The following is a 14,538-nucleotide window of genomic DNA, read 5'->3' on the forward strand; positions in this document are numbered from 1 at the left end:
ATTTTTGCAAATAAAAATAGAATTGGGGGAAGGGGTCCTGGTTTGACTTGGAAGAAGTGGCGGCTCGTGCATATGGGCTGCGGGGCTGCATTACTCCCAGTACAGTACAAATGCATGCTATTTTTGTCGTCCACATGGGCTGCAGGGCTGCGAACCTCCCAGTATAGTACATATTCAAGCTATTTTTATTTTCATTCGATCACCGGTTTGGTTAACAAACTACTACAGCCTGAATAATCTCTGCAGCCCCCCCACCATGCAGTGCCGGTTTTAAGGGGGTCTGGGTCGGGCGGCGCCCGAGGGCGCCGAGTATGTTGGGTCGCCACTCCATGCACCGAAGGCGCTTTAAAATTTAAAATTAGGTCGCCAAAGACCCTAAAAAATTTTAGATTAGAGTGCCAAAGGCAAAACATAAATTGATTTTTTGAAATTGAAACTTATCTCCGGTCTACAATGTCACAAAATAATTTGTCACAATTTTCTAGGGGCGCTTAGAAAAAATTGCCCGAGGGCGCCATAGGGTGTAAGGCCGGCACTGCCACCATGAAATATCACGAGCCGCTACTGCTGGCAGCCCTACATATATAGGATATTGATAAGTCACTCTTAGTTGGAAATGCTAACCATGTATAATACACAATTAAGTAAAACATGAACTTGATATCGGAAAGTTGGAATTTACGGCCGTGGTATAAGGTATTGTTAGATAAATTCGCTTATAATTAAAAATGAACAGGAAGGCAATGGTCGAAATAAGAGAGCGTTGAGGGTGTGCCGAGTGGTGTGGAGTGGTAGTGGTGGTGGTGGTGGTGGTGGTGGGGTGTGTGTGTCGTGCAGAGTCGGTGAAGTCCGCAGTCCATGTGTCAGCAGTCGGTGGTGCGCAGCCGCAGCCGCTTCGGACGTGGACGTGGACGTGGACGTGGACATGGACGGGGGCGCCAGCCTCGGTCAGTGGAGCCCCGTTGCGTTGGTCGCGAGCTGATCGCGTTTCTGATCTCTCGTCTCTCGTCTCTCGTGTCATGCACGGTGTGGATACACCGAAGAATAACCCCCACTCCCCCCTTCCCTTCCTTTCCCCCAAAACGTCAACCCGATGCCATGCAATCGACCCCTCCTACCGTCCACCTTTATGCTATTCGTCTATATAATATAAATGTACATAATATGTAGCTTCCATGCACATTATGTCAAAAGCTCGCACTAGCCTCTTGACAAATCGAGATGTCGGTTATTATTTTAGCCTTTTTTTGCTTTTAAATTGTCTGCCATTACAAAGGAACGAAAGTAAGTAAGTAAAAATGTAGTATGTTCGTCGACTGGGAAGGATAAAATACGATTTTTTTTATATGTATATGTCGGTGGTTCTTGACCTGGGTTCGATCGAACCCCAGGGGTTCGGTGAGTCAGTCTTAGGGGTTCGGCGGAAGTCAAGACACACCCGACTCATATGATTCGGGTGCCAATTAAGAAGGATTCGGTGAATGCGCATATGAAACTGGTGGGGGTCAGTACCTCCAACAAGGTTAAGAACCACTGGCACATGTGTATAAAATGAAACTTGGAATGGGATTAAGCATCAACGGCCGCCTCTTGAGTCACCTTTAGTTCGCAGACGACATATTATTAATAGCTCGCAATCCAGCTGACTTACTTAACAGACTAACATGGCTGGACAGGGAAAATTAACATACATAGATAAAACCAAACTAATGTTCAATGGTTATTGCATGCTTGCTAGAATTTTATTAGGTGATAAGATAGTAGAAGTAGTTAGTAATTATTTATATTTAGGGAAAATAAAAGACATGTCCGGTAGTACAGAAGAAGAGATAAAGAGACGTATAAAATTATAATGGAGTGCATTTGAGCAAATGAGCGCCGTTTTTACAAGGCTTTTATTAGTTTTTAAACAATTAATGCCACTGCCTGAAGAAAAAGGTCTTTGATCAATGTGTTTAGCCAGTGATAACGTATCGATGTGAAACTTAAACAATGCACTCAGAAAAGCATGGATGTCTGTATGCTCGGCATAATGAAGAGAGATAGGAGACGGAATACGTGGTTGAGAAGTATGACAAGGGTAGTGGATTAAGTGTAGAGGGTGAAGAGATTGAAATAGCAATGGTCTGGTTATGTGGCTAGAAGAATGGACGAAAATTGGGAGAAAGAAGTGCATAAAGCTACTCAAGAGAATGCAAAAGGGCGAAAAAAAGATGAGTAGACGAAGTTATTAAAATGTATGGGTTGAGATGGTTGAGAGTTGCGCAAAACAGAAGAATTGAAGTGTGTTGGAGAGGCCTTCATCCAGCAGTGGATAGCGAATGACTGTAAATGATGATGATATAAAAATTAGAAACAACATAGAAGACGAGCAGCTTAGATTAAGAGCGTTATAATATTTTTCCTTTTAGCTATTTCTTAAAATTACCATAAAATTGTTTTTAGCACTGACATTTTGAAATTCTTCATTTTCTTCATCACAATTCCCTGTATTTATCTGAGTTTTCAATTTCAGACCACAAAATTAGGTAGTAGACTGTAGATTACAACATTTTCTGATAAAGTTAACTAGTATATATTATACATATATGTACATATGTACAAAAATCATATTGTACCCATTCCTCGATCGCTGGCAGATCCATGGAATTTAAAAACGTAATTCATAGAAAGCTTCTTCAGTCGGTCTCTCAATACTGAGGATCGTCACCCGGAGTTCTGACATCTGGGGTGTGTTTCGCGGCTCTTTTCCAATCTTCCTTTGAATTGGCATTTCTAAGTGCATCCGCCAAGAGTCGACTTGATTTGACCAGTTGACCATATAAGAGATTTCCGTTTTCCTCTCATCCTATCTACAGCACCAAACCAAAATAAGCGTTTCCTAACTACTGTCATATTTTCTAACCACGTGTCCAAAAAATTGGAGAATTCGTCGCAAACATACGGTTGACAGGCGATCATTGATCCGCAACTCCTTCAGAATTGAAACGTTGATGCGTTGTGCTATCCAATGAGTCCTCAGTATTCGTCTCCAGTACCACATTTTTAGTCTCAATTTTTTTCCACTCAGCCGCCTTTATTGAAAGAAAATTACAAATTTAACCCTTTGAGTGCTGACGTCTTATCTGTTGAAGAATTATTTAGAAATTCAATAGAAAGCAGGTATAAAAATTGTAGCTAATCTTAGATCAATAACTACCGCCAAGGATTTCGAGTTTTGTAAAGGTGTGTTAAGACTCTCTAATATGTCTTGCAACAATATAAAATAAACAAAATAGGTTTATTAATGAATGTATTTTTACAAAACTAGTTCCATCTTCTTCATTGTTGTTAAAATGTTCCATCTATTTATTTTTTGTTTTTCTCCCTCTCTTGTTTTATTATCTAGGCCATTGTGGCGCATTAGGTTCTTCTTGTAATGCTACAATGGTCCAAAACTTTTAAATAAAAAAAAAAAAAATGTAATGCTCACAATTTAAATGCCAAGCCACAATCTAAAATACTCAGCAGTTGGGGTTTCCATCGGGAAATTCTGCTATGGTCATAAATTCAGAAATTCTGGTGTAAACCAGTCTTTATAAACATTGACACGGATTACAAGAACCAGGTTCAATGCCCAAAAATAGTTATATTTTAGTAAGAAAACTTTCTCATTCAATATATGTACATTTAAATTTTTATTTTTTCTTTATCTTAACCAGCGTCTTGGCAGTATTTAATTTAACCTAACACCACTGCAATCGATAGTAAATTAATATATGGCTGGCGGTTCGGTGATCATCGCTCACAATCCGATCGCTCCTACAAACGTTGGTCACACAAAAATTGGTCCCACACAACATAACACATTTTTTTCAAGCTTTTTATTAGTTTCATTAGATATATGTATGTAAGGAAAGGCGGTCAGGATGCTTTTGCGCAAAAAACTATTGTCAACCTTTTTTTTTTGCTCTAGCTTTGTAGAACAATAGTAATTGACCATAATAGTTAACCCCTTTTCTTGGGAAATGGAAACTCCACCGCCGAAGACTAGATATTAGTTCATAGGTCTAAATTTATGGGCTAATTTTGAACCACTTCCACACTTTACCGACCCACACAATGCAATGACAGTTGGTTTTTCAAGGGAAGCCTTTCAGTATACCTGCATTCCTAAATATTATAGTTCCACTTGAATTTATTGTTATTCTATTGATTGATGCTACAAATTACATACATATGTATATTATGAAACATCAGTTAACTAAAAGCTACACATATTATTAAAATCAATGTGTCCAGAACATTCCATTTACCATTTGTTTATATTCTACAACTTCAATTATATAATTGTATTTCATTTTATTTTTATCGTGAAAAATGTGTCTTTGTAGAAGTATCAAAGATGACGGACTCGGCGTCGGAGAGCGATTCTAATTCTTTAGAAGGGGGTGCAATAATGCTACCACCCAGTCCCGTGTCTCGTGATCAACTTCAAAAACGAATTGAATCATTGCAGCAGCAAAATAGGTAAAATTATTAGTTACGACATTCGTCATATTTTAGGCTTCAGTGCATACATTTTAATTGTTCTAATTTTGTTTCAGGGTGTTGAAAGTGGAGTTAGATACTTATAAAATTCGAGTGAAATCTCTACAAGAAGAAAACCGTACTTTAAAGCAAGCTTCTGTCATAATAGTAAGTGCAATATTTTTCTGTAAAATCTCATTACTCATATTCATATAATACTGCAATTTAACTGTAATTTTTCAGCAAGCAAAGGCAGAGCAAGAAGAGGAATTTATTTCGAATACACTTTTAAAAAAAATTCAAGCTTTAAAAAAAGAAAAGGAAACTTTAGCGCATCACTATGAAAGAGAGGAAGAATGTCTCACCAATGATCTGTCAAGAAAATTAAATCAGGTATACATATACATTAACACGTACATATGTACATATAATACATATATTATGTACATGTATTGTAATATTACATATAGTATGTACGTATATTGTAATAGTAAGTATATATAATAGAGTAGTAGGCGCGTTTGGCGAATCCTTTTTGACTGTGAAATAGAAATAAAGAGATTTTCACCGCACGCCAGTGTTAGTAATTGACAGATGGATCTTAAAGCATTTGAAGTATTAATTTACATCCTTGATCTTTCCAGTTACGGCAAGAGAAATGTCGTTTGGAGCAAACTTTAGAGCAGGAGCAAGAATGTCTGGTAAATAAATTAATGCGTAAAATTGAAAAATTGGAAGCGGAAACTTTTGCTAAGCAACTTACATTGGAACAACTACGAAGAGAAAAGGCGAGAAATAATTTTACATTATAAATGAGTACATATTATGTATATCGGCTATAAATATTTCATATTAATTTTACAGGTAGAACTTGAAAATACCCTTGAACAAGAGCAAGAAGCTCTCGTTAACAGGTTGTGGAAAAGAATGGATAAGCTTGAAGATGAAAAACGTTCTTTACAAATCCGTCTCGATCAACCTGTTTCCGATTCCACTCTTCCTAGGTAAACTTTGTACTTATAATATAGTTACACTTTATATACATATGATGTATGTATGTACATACACAATGGTGGACTGGGACTGAAATCAGTGCTTGCCAGGAGTCAAAGGGGGCCCACCCAGGGTTAAAAATACTTGTCTCCCCCCCACCCCCTACATAACAAAATTTTCTTCTTTCCGTCACGCTAAAAATCAAGGGTAAAAATAATTGAATTTTCAAAAATGGGAATAAATAAATGTAAGTACAAGAAAAATGGCAAAAGCAAAATAGATCCATAAATAACATTGTATATTTCGTTTTAAACCTTGTCTTAGGTAAATAGAATGCGGTATTTACCTTCTGTAGAAAACAATGCATAATATTAATCGAAAATCTGGCTTTTGTGGGAGGGGGCCCCTATCCTATATTTCTATATACATGGATGCGTCTAGATTAGGAATGGATTTTGTATTCGGAAACTGTTTAAAATTGTGTATCTTACTATATTGTCGAAGTATTATATAATCAAATATTATTTTGAAAGTATGAAGTAAATTTAAATCGCTGGTTGATGATGAATCGTCCTATCAAAATTGTTTTAAGCAATTCAGTTTATATTATTCACGGAAATTTGTTTATTCCCATTTTTATTTCAGTAGGTAGTTGTTACATAGGTTTATACATAATCTGAGGTTGGAAATGGGCCATTCGACCCTTATAAAAATATATAACCGATCATTGGGCTTTAAAAGCAGGTATTAGTTGTTTGTGTATATCGTAAGAAACTTTAGGTCCCAAAGTGCAATATCCTGTAAATTTTTACACGTAAAATGAAATAGTTAATAAGTTATTTAATATTAATGAGGGCCCATATTTTCTAACACTTGCCATCAGGCAATGTCGCTTTTATGGCCAGTCCGCCACTGTACATACACACAAACATGTTGCATCATAGTATTAACCGTTTAATTGTCTATTTTAGGGATATTAGCAATGGCGATACAGCTTCCAATCTAAGTAATCACATACAAACTTTACGTTCTGAAGTAATGAGACTCAGGTAATATTTTTATGTATTTTTAAAACATGCAAAGAAAAATAGAAAATTGTTTTAACATGATTCATGATTTAAATTTTAGGAATCAATTAGCAGTTTCGCAGAACGAATCAAAAGAAAAAATGCAACGTTACGCAATGGAAGAAAAAAGTATTAGGGAAGAAAATATACGCTTACAACAAAAATTACAAATGGAGGTTGTTGTTCCGACTGAAACGTTTTATATTTTATTATTTTAGGATATGATTTATTTTTCTGATTGCATTTTAGGTTGAACGCCGCGAAGCATTGTGTCGTCATCTTTCCGAAAGCGAATCGTCTTTAGAAATGGAAGAAGATCCTCAAAATGTCTGTTTATTATTATTTATTTTTATTATTATTTTCTGTTACAATTAATTTTATATAAAATATAAATTATGCAGGTACGTGGACGAATAATTTCATCCCCACCACCCGGAATGAATCGTCCAATATCACCACTTCATCCAGCTTCCCGTTGCATTACACATTCACAAGTGAGTATTAATGTTTGAATATTATTATATAATACTCGTATTAAATTGATTTGCACTTTTGTAAATTTGATCACTCAAATTCTGTCTTCAAAGGGAGGACAATGTTGTGCAGTTTTAGCTGGAATGTACCCTTCTATGCCTATGAATACAACGCCTTCCAGTCACCTACCTGTGAGTTGAGTACAACTACTACACGTGTGCATATATTGTATACGTGTAACTTTTTCCTTTTATAAATCAAGTGGGTCATAATAATTTCTGCACATTTAGATGCGACGCGCTAGTGACAGGTTCGTGAAGCCTGCTATTCCATCGGCGCTGCCTCAAAGCGCACCAGGTCTACAATCTCCCAGTGCTGTGACTCCAGCGACACCTTCCGTCCCTTCCGCTGCATCAGTGCCGGTTGCTCTGTTTGCTCAACCTGCCAGCCCCATGGATACGACCAGCAAAGACTAGTCTACTTAAATTATCACAGCGCGAAATGACGTACGATTCACAAAATTGGCAGTATTTGCGTTGGTTTTGTTTTTTATACATATATTTGTTAACGCATCGCCAATATTCATTTTTTTTCTGTAGCAGCTTCTGCAACGCAATGTCAATTGTTAAATATAATACAAAATTTTTTATTTTCTAGTTTTCAAAGCTGACAATATGTAATCTTTAAAAAAAATGTAATCACGTATTGCCTGTATCCTTTTGGTATTTATGCACTGCCTATATTATATTTAAGTCGATATTTAAATTTTGAACTGTATTTATTGTAATTTTGACTCGAGTCAAATATGCATTTGCGACTGATATGCCAATTCGAATCAACAATATCTTATGTGTGTATGTATAATCTGTAATTCTTATCGTACAAATCAAGTGAACAGTGTGCTCAAAATCATATTATGAACTTTTATATGAGATTAGTATACATACATTCGAGTTGCAGCTAAGTCATATATGAAATATAATACCTAAATCACCCCTCTTTATATGTGTCCCAGTTGAATATGCTCCTAGTACGCTGGTATAAATTATACTAATCAAAAATATTGTTAAATAAATATCCATGTATAATCTGGCTTGAGCATACGCTTATACGTTTTATGTCGAATTTAGGTATTATTAGTTTATTTATAAAGTCGTTTGTGTGTGTTGGTATGAATGCATTTGTATGCTTGTGTGTTTTTAGTTATTTTATATGCCTAAATTATATATATATACATATATTGGTCTCCGGGTTGCTTTTTTTATACATTGGGATGGGATATACACAAACTGAAGTTTGAAGCTTTCTATTTTCGCGTGCCGATATTTTTTGTTATGTTTAAAAATATATATATATACATATGTAGACACATAGATTTCGTTTGAATCAAATATGTATAACTATAATTTTTCAGTGTATAATTGTCGATAATCTTTTGTGTATGGAATGAGATCACTTTGTATGTTTCTAACAATCTGTTTTTGAAGTTTTTTTTGTAAATGTTCTTTTTAGCTTGTAAATGTACATGTACATTAAAATTAAATATATATATTAAAATTTAATACTATTTACCGTGGCCACGAAGGCTATTTTGAATGTTATATATTTTTCTTGGGTTTGATTTTAATGTTGAAGAGTAAAAAATATGCACAGTTTAAACTTGTTATTCAATATACATATGTGTCAACGACATCACAGCTTGAGTCACGCTATGAAAGGGTGCAATTAGTTTTCATTGTGTTGCTGAAAAATATATGCTAAGAAAATATACATAGTGGGAACTTTTTTCGATAATGATCAACTTCTAGGACTATCATGCTTTGACGCCTGTATTTTAATAACAAATTATAAAAAATAAACATGTTAAATTACTACAGTCGCTGTTTGTATTGATGAGCCAAAATATATCAATCCAATATCCCTATATCATTCAAACAACTTTTGAAAGTTGAATATTAACTTTACATAATAATTGAGGTTTATTTTTTTAAATAAGAAGTAAGAAAAATGAAAAGTTCTATTTCAGTCATGTTTTATTATTCTTTTTCACAATTTTCTGTTTTCGTTGGTTGTCTTTTGAAGCGGAGCGTTTTGGCAATGAGCTGCCAATAATTTCACTAGGATTAACTGGACTAATTTCTTGATCCATTGGTTCGATCCGACAAATAATATTTGGTGTCTTATCACTGACAGTAACATCTATGTTATTCTTTGATAAATTATCTTTTTCTGGTTCAAATTCACTAGGTTTCAACGTTGGCGAGTTTTTATCCTCCAAAAACATGGTTAATTGAGGGTTAGGTATGATATTCGCTAACAACAGTGGCCATTTGAATAGTGCTTCAAAGCGGCTTACCCACAAGTCAAGACTTTCATGGTGGTTTATGTGATTGTTAGCAATGATTTCGGCGATAAAGCGTTTGGCAATACTATGAACGTGATTAAATTTTAATAATGACAAGGTCCGAACAGTCGAAATGGTTTGTACTGAAGGAGGGAAGTGACTTGTTACAGACGAGTTTCCTGAATCGTGTTGCCAAATATTCATTTCTATTGTTGATACCGCTTTGGTATTGACGTTTTCTGCCTTAACTGTTTTGTTTTTTCTGGAATACGTTCTGATACCAGAGGGTTTTGTCATCTCAATAATGGGTTTCGATTGTAATAGGTCGTTTAACACTTGCATAGAAGGTGTCAATTTGTGTGAGCCGCGATATGAATTGAAAAGATTAACATTTAGCTTTGCACCGAGTAAAAATAATGCAGATTTCAATTGAAGTGGATTGATATCGTTTATTTTGGTGTGCACTGGTTCTTTTGGCGATTCTATTTGTTTGTTGTTGAGCTGTTGAAAATATCGGCACAGTTGTCGGTCTAGAACGTCTCTTCTGCTTTTAATCTGTTTCAATGCAGGCAGTGGCAATAGAAAATCTGTAGACGCTCCACATACTGCTTGTATAGCATCATTAAATTGCATTACAGCTGCAATTTTAGTTACCGGATTGGTTTTACTTCTAGCTACATGGGACAAAGGAAGTTTGGGATGCTTTTTTTGCCATCTGGTCAAAAAGACATACCGTCGTTGGATACTTAAAAGCGATCTATTGGGAAGTTTCTTTCGCATCTCCTGGAAATTTGGAGGCTCTTTGGCGGATATCGTCACTATGAGAGTATCTTCTGCTAGGGTCCAATTTAGAATACTTTTACGATGCAGTTGTGTGTAGTAATGGCTAGCGATGGCTTTCTCAGATCGACCCGGTAGATAAGAAGATATCTTTTTGAAATCCCTACCAAACAAAACGGCAGCAGATTCTAATACGTTACCTTCTTCACGAGTGAATTTCCCTTTTTTGTAATACTTATAAATGTGAAGCCACCTATTGTAGATTTGCAACTTTGAACGATTTTCTACATAGAAAGCTACTTTCGACCATGGAATATAATCTCCGACGCGACAGCTTTCCACCACGTTGAACACATACAGATCTTCTTCCGGAGTCCATTTGACGCCTGCAGTTTGGTTTCTACATATGAACATTTTGTAATAGACGAAGCATTGATAGGCTGTGCGGTTAGTGCCCAGGTCTTTGGCGATCTGGTCCCAACGGTGAGGTCCCATTTGTTCTATCTGTTGTTTGAATTGGCTGACTTCAGTAGCAGTCCAGGGAGATTTGTTGATCTGCGGATGCAGGAACACACGCCACATTGCTCGACATTCAAACCCACTGCGACCCGGACAATCCGCCGCCACCATATCCCAATCATAAGTGTCCGGGGCGGACAAAGGGTCCACGAACTGTTCAAGAGGAGTATTTTCAGACATGGCTTGAGTAAGTGCTTCATTGGCTGCACGTATTTCTTCGTCGTCAGCGACTTGTCTCTGCAACGCTTTGAGATTACTAGAGGCAGCAGTCACCGCTCGTTTTCTAGCCTGTTGTGTGATCGATCTTCGCAGACTGTGTTTATGACTGAGATTCCACGAGTAGACAGGAGGCAACCGCATTAGATCGGGGAGCTGCAATTGTCTGCGCGACTTGGTGTCTTCGTTATCCGGTGGCAGAAATTTGTTCTGGTCACTAAAGTACGGCCATCGGAAGTACCTAAAGGTGGTGGGATTTCGGCTTTTGTCGGTGGCGGCACGTTGCAGTTGCAGTTGGAGTTTGAGCTGGAGTTGGCGACAGTCAGCCAAGGCAGTGGTCGCCCGCTGGAGTAGGCGGTCTACAGCTGCGACGGCTGCTTCGTTGGCTGCCCGCGTCTCTCGCAACGCCGATGCCGATGCCTTCCACTTTTCACATTTTTTTTGCCTTCCACTGACGCCGACGCCGACGCCGACGCCAATTGCGGTTTGCTCTTCCGGTCCGGCTCCTGCGGTTGTTCGTAATGCGGCCTCTAGCTTGGCGATGTCGTCCTTTTCCATAGTCAGCCCCGTTCGAATCAAAGGACACACACACACACGCCTGACAGCTAAACGTCAGCTAAAACGTGCCGGTTGCCGGTGTGGCCAGTATGGTAGTTATCGTTAGTATTATATGATTGGTTCGGTGATTACTAGTCAAATGTGAACCGGTAACAGGACAACTGGTCTCTCTAGATCGGTCACTCGTGATCATCCGTCACGCTAAATCTGGTCACGAGAAAACTGGTCACACCTAAAAATTAAAAATTGGTCGAATTTTTGGGTGTGACCTGTTTTCTCGTTGCCAGTTTTCTCGTGACCAGATTTAGCGTGACGGATGGTCACGAGTGACCGTCTGTATACAAATCTTTCTGAAAATCTTTAAATCTGAAAATCTTTTTTATATCGGAATAAAAATGGAAAATATTCTTTGTATACACCTTATTGAGTTATAAAATTTGAAAAAAAAATCAATTTATTTTTGAAAAAATAATTATAAAAAAATATTATATAAAAAGCGAAAAAACCGCCGTAGACGAAAATTTTTTTCCAAAAATCTTCACATGGTCAACAAAAATCGACCATCAAACTGAGTCACTAAAAAACTATCGATTAACTTAATTTATACCGACAGTCTTTTCACTTAAAAACCAAAATGTACTTGCTTCGAAATAATAAAATATTTTTTTTTCAAAGCACATAGCAGCGATTATTTTATTAGTTACCCAAAAGTAACATAAATAAGAAATAAACGTAGCATTCATAGATCCATAGTATCTCATTAATCATTAAATTCATAATATTTTCTAAATTCACACTATTCCATAATTTAGGGGGGTGAGTGCCCCCCTATCCCCCCCTCAAATTACGTTCCTGAAAAAAATTTATAATATTTTCAATTAATGTTAATCGAAAATCGTGATTTTGAGGAGGGGGCCCCTACCCTATATTTCTATATATGTACATGGATGTGTCTAGATTAGGAATAGATTTTATATTCTGAAATCTTACTATATCGTCGACCCCAGGGGAAGATAATATTCCCATTGACTTACTAAAATGTGGCGGCCCCCCCCTAATTAATATCTTAGCTAGGCTTTTCAGCAAATGCATCCAGAACCAAGCTATACCAGAAGGATGGAATAACGCAACTATCATTTTAATACACAAAAAAGGCGACAAAAGCGATATCAAGAACTACCGACCCATTAGTCTACTTTCAGCGGTCTACAAGCTCTTCACGAAGGTTATTACAGAAAGGCTGAAGAATATCCTCGACGAGAACCAAGCTATAGAGCAGGCAGGGTTTAGGGCAAATTTCAGCACAATGGACCACCTCCAAGTAGTTGGCGAACTAATCGAGCGCGCCAACGAATATCAACGGCCATTGTGCCTAGGTTTCGTCGATTATGAGAAAGCCTTCGATACAGTTAGTCATAATGCAGTACTTAACGCTCTAAAAACACAGGGAGTGCCGGAACCCTATGTGGGACTGTTAGCTGCAATATATAAGAATGCCACAGCTTCGGTTAAAATTTTTTCAGGTACAGATAGATTTAGCATAGGAAAAGGAGTAAGACAAGGAGATACAATCTCGCCCAAGTTATTCAATGCGGTGCTTGAGGGAGTTTTCAGGAAATTGGATTGGGATACAGCCGGAGTAAGCATCAATGGTCGCTTTTTGAGTCACCTTCGGTTCGCAGACGATATAGTTTTAGTAGCTCGTGATTCAGCTGACCTACTTATCAGACTAACACAGCTGGACAGGGAAAGTAGAAAAGTAGGATTAAAAATTAACGTAGATAAGACTAAACTAATGTTCAATAGTTATTGCATGCCTGATAGCATCCCCTTAGATGATAAACCAGTAGAAGTAGTAAATAATTATTTATATTTAGGTCAAATAATTGACATGTCTGGTAGTAAAAATGAAGAGATAAAGAGACGTATGAAATTAGGGTGGAGTGCATTTGGACGGATGAATGCTGTTTTTAAATCAAAAATGCCACTCTGCCTGAAGAAAAGGATCTTTGATCAATGCGTTTTGCCAGTGATGACGTATGGATGTGAAACTTGGACACTGAACGCCAAGATGCAAAATAAAATCCAATGCACTCAAAGACGTATGGAACGCTGTATGCTTGGCATAACGAGGAAAGACAGGAAGCGGAACACGTGGGTGAGAAATATGACAAGGGTAGTGGACATAGTGGATAGAATGAAGAGATTGAAATGGCAATGGGCGGGTCACGTAGCTAGGAGGATGGACGAAAGGTGGACAAAAGAAGTGCTTGAATGGTACCCGAGAGAAGGCAAAAGAGTAAAAGGAAGACCGCAAGGAAGATGGGTGAACGAAATTAGGAAAATGTGCGGAATGAGATGGATGAGTGTTGCGCAAAACAGAGACGAGTGGAAGCGTGTTGGAGAGGCCTTCATCCAGCAGTGGATGGCGAATGGCTGTAAATGATGATGATGATGATATCGTCGAAGTATAATCAAATGTTATTTTGAAAGTATGAAGTAAATTTAAATCGCTGATTGATGATGAATCGTCCTATCAAAATTGTTCTAAGCAATTCAGTTTATATTATTCACGGAAATTTGTTTATTCCCATTTTTATTTCAGTAGGAAGTTGTTACATAGGTATTGGTATATACATAATATTGAGGTTGGATATGGGCCCGGCAAAAGGACCCACGCAAATGTTGAAACTTACATTTCGAGCCTAATAAAAAAAGTTAACCGATCCTTGGGTTATTAAAGCAGGTATTAGTTGTTTGTGTATATCGTAAGAAATTTTTTTTGTTGAAATACCTAAAGTGCAATATCCTATAAATTTTTACACACGTGAAATAGTTAAAAAGTTATTTAATTTTACTGAGGGCCCATATTTTCTAACAGATAGTGGGGCCCACATGCCATCGGGCATGTTCGCTTGTATGGCCAGTCCGCCACTGCTTGTGTATATTGGTATATACTAAATATTTATACTTGTACATATTTATATTGTATATTTAGTATTGTGGGTATATACTAAATATTTAGTATTGTGGGTATGTATATCTATAGTAATATTTAGTATTAACTTTTTTTTTTTA

General features: G+C 37.0%; 2 protein-coding genes across 2 annotated transcripts; one reads left to right on the forward strand and one right to left on the reverse strand.

Moving 5' to 3' along the window:
• Positions 1 to 762: 762 nt before the first annotated feature.
• Positions 763 to 8,915, forward strand: LOC143921135 (coiled-coil domain-containing protein 6). The gene is made up of 12 exons (XM_077444312.1): positions 763 to 947; positions 4,374 to 4,509; positions 4,587 to 4,677; positions 4,753 to 4,902; positions 5,154 to 5,297; positions 5,374 to 5,513; positions 6,474 to 6,551; positions 6,631 to 6,745; positions 6,819 to 6,896; positions 6,971 to 7,063; positions 7,157 to 7,234; positions 7,334 to 8,915. Exons 1-12 carry the CDS (start codon positions 926 to 928, stop codon positions 7,517 to 7,519), a joined length of 1,311 nt encoding a protein of 436 aa, XP_077300438.1. The 5' UTR covers positions 763 to 925; the 3' UTR covers positions 7,520 to 8,915.
• Positions 8,869 to 11,782, reverse strand: Pbp95 (proximal sequence element A Pbp95). Its single transcript, XM_077444195.1, has one exon. It carries the CDS (start codon positions 11,458 to 11,460, stop codon positions 9,070 to 9,072), a length of 2,391 nt encoding a protein of 796 aa, XP_077300321.1. The 5' UTR covers positions 11,461 to 11,782; the 3' UTR covers positions 8,869 to 9,069.
• Between the last annotated feature and the right edge of the window lie 2,756 nt (positions 11,783 to 14,538).

This window comes from Arctopsyche grandis, chromosome 1, assembly GCF_051622035.1.
Source record: "Arctopsyche grandis isolate Sample6627 chromosome 1, ASM5162203v2, whole genome shotgun sequence".
Taxonomy (NCBI): Eukaryota; Metazoa; Arthropoda; class Insecta; order Trichoptera; family Hydropsychidae; genus Arctopsyche; species Arctopsyche grandis.

Excerpts from the sequence above, each read along its gene's own strand:
- LOC143921135 (XM_077444312.1), top strand. The coding sequence starts at position 926 with ATGGACGGGGGCGCCAGCCTCG. Across the intron at positions 4,510-4,586 it reads TCATTGCAGCAGCAAAATAG|GGTGTTGAAAGTGGAGTTAG; the intron begins GTAAAATTATTA and ends ATTTTGTTTCAG. Across the intron at positions 6,897-6,970 it reads TGGAAGAAGATCCTCAAAAT|GTACGTGGACGAATAATTTC; the intron begins GTCTGTTTATTA and ends TAAATTATGCAG.
- Pbp95 (XM_077444195.1), bottom strand. The coding sequence starts at position 11,460 with ATGGAAAAGGACGACATCGCCAAGCTAGAGGCCGCATTACGAACAACC.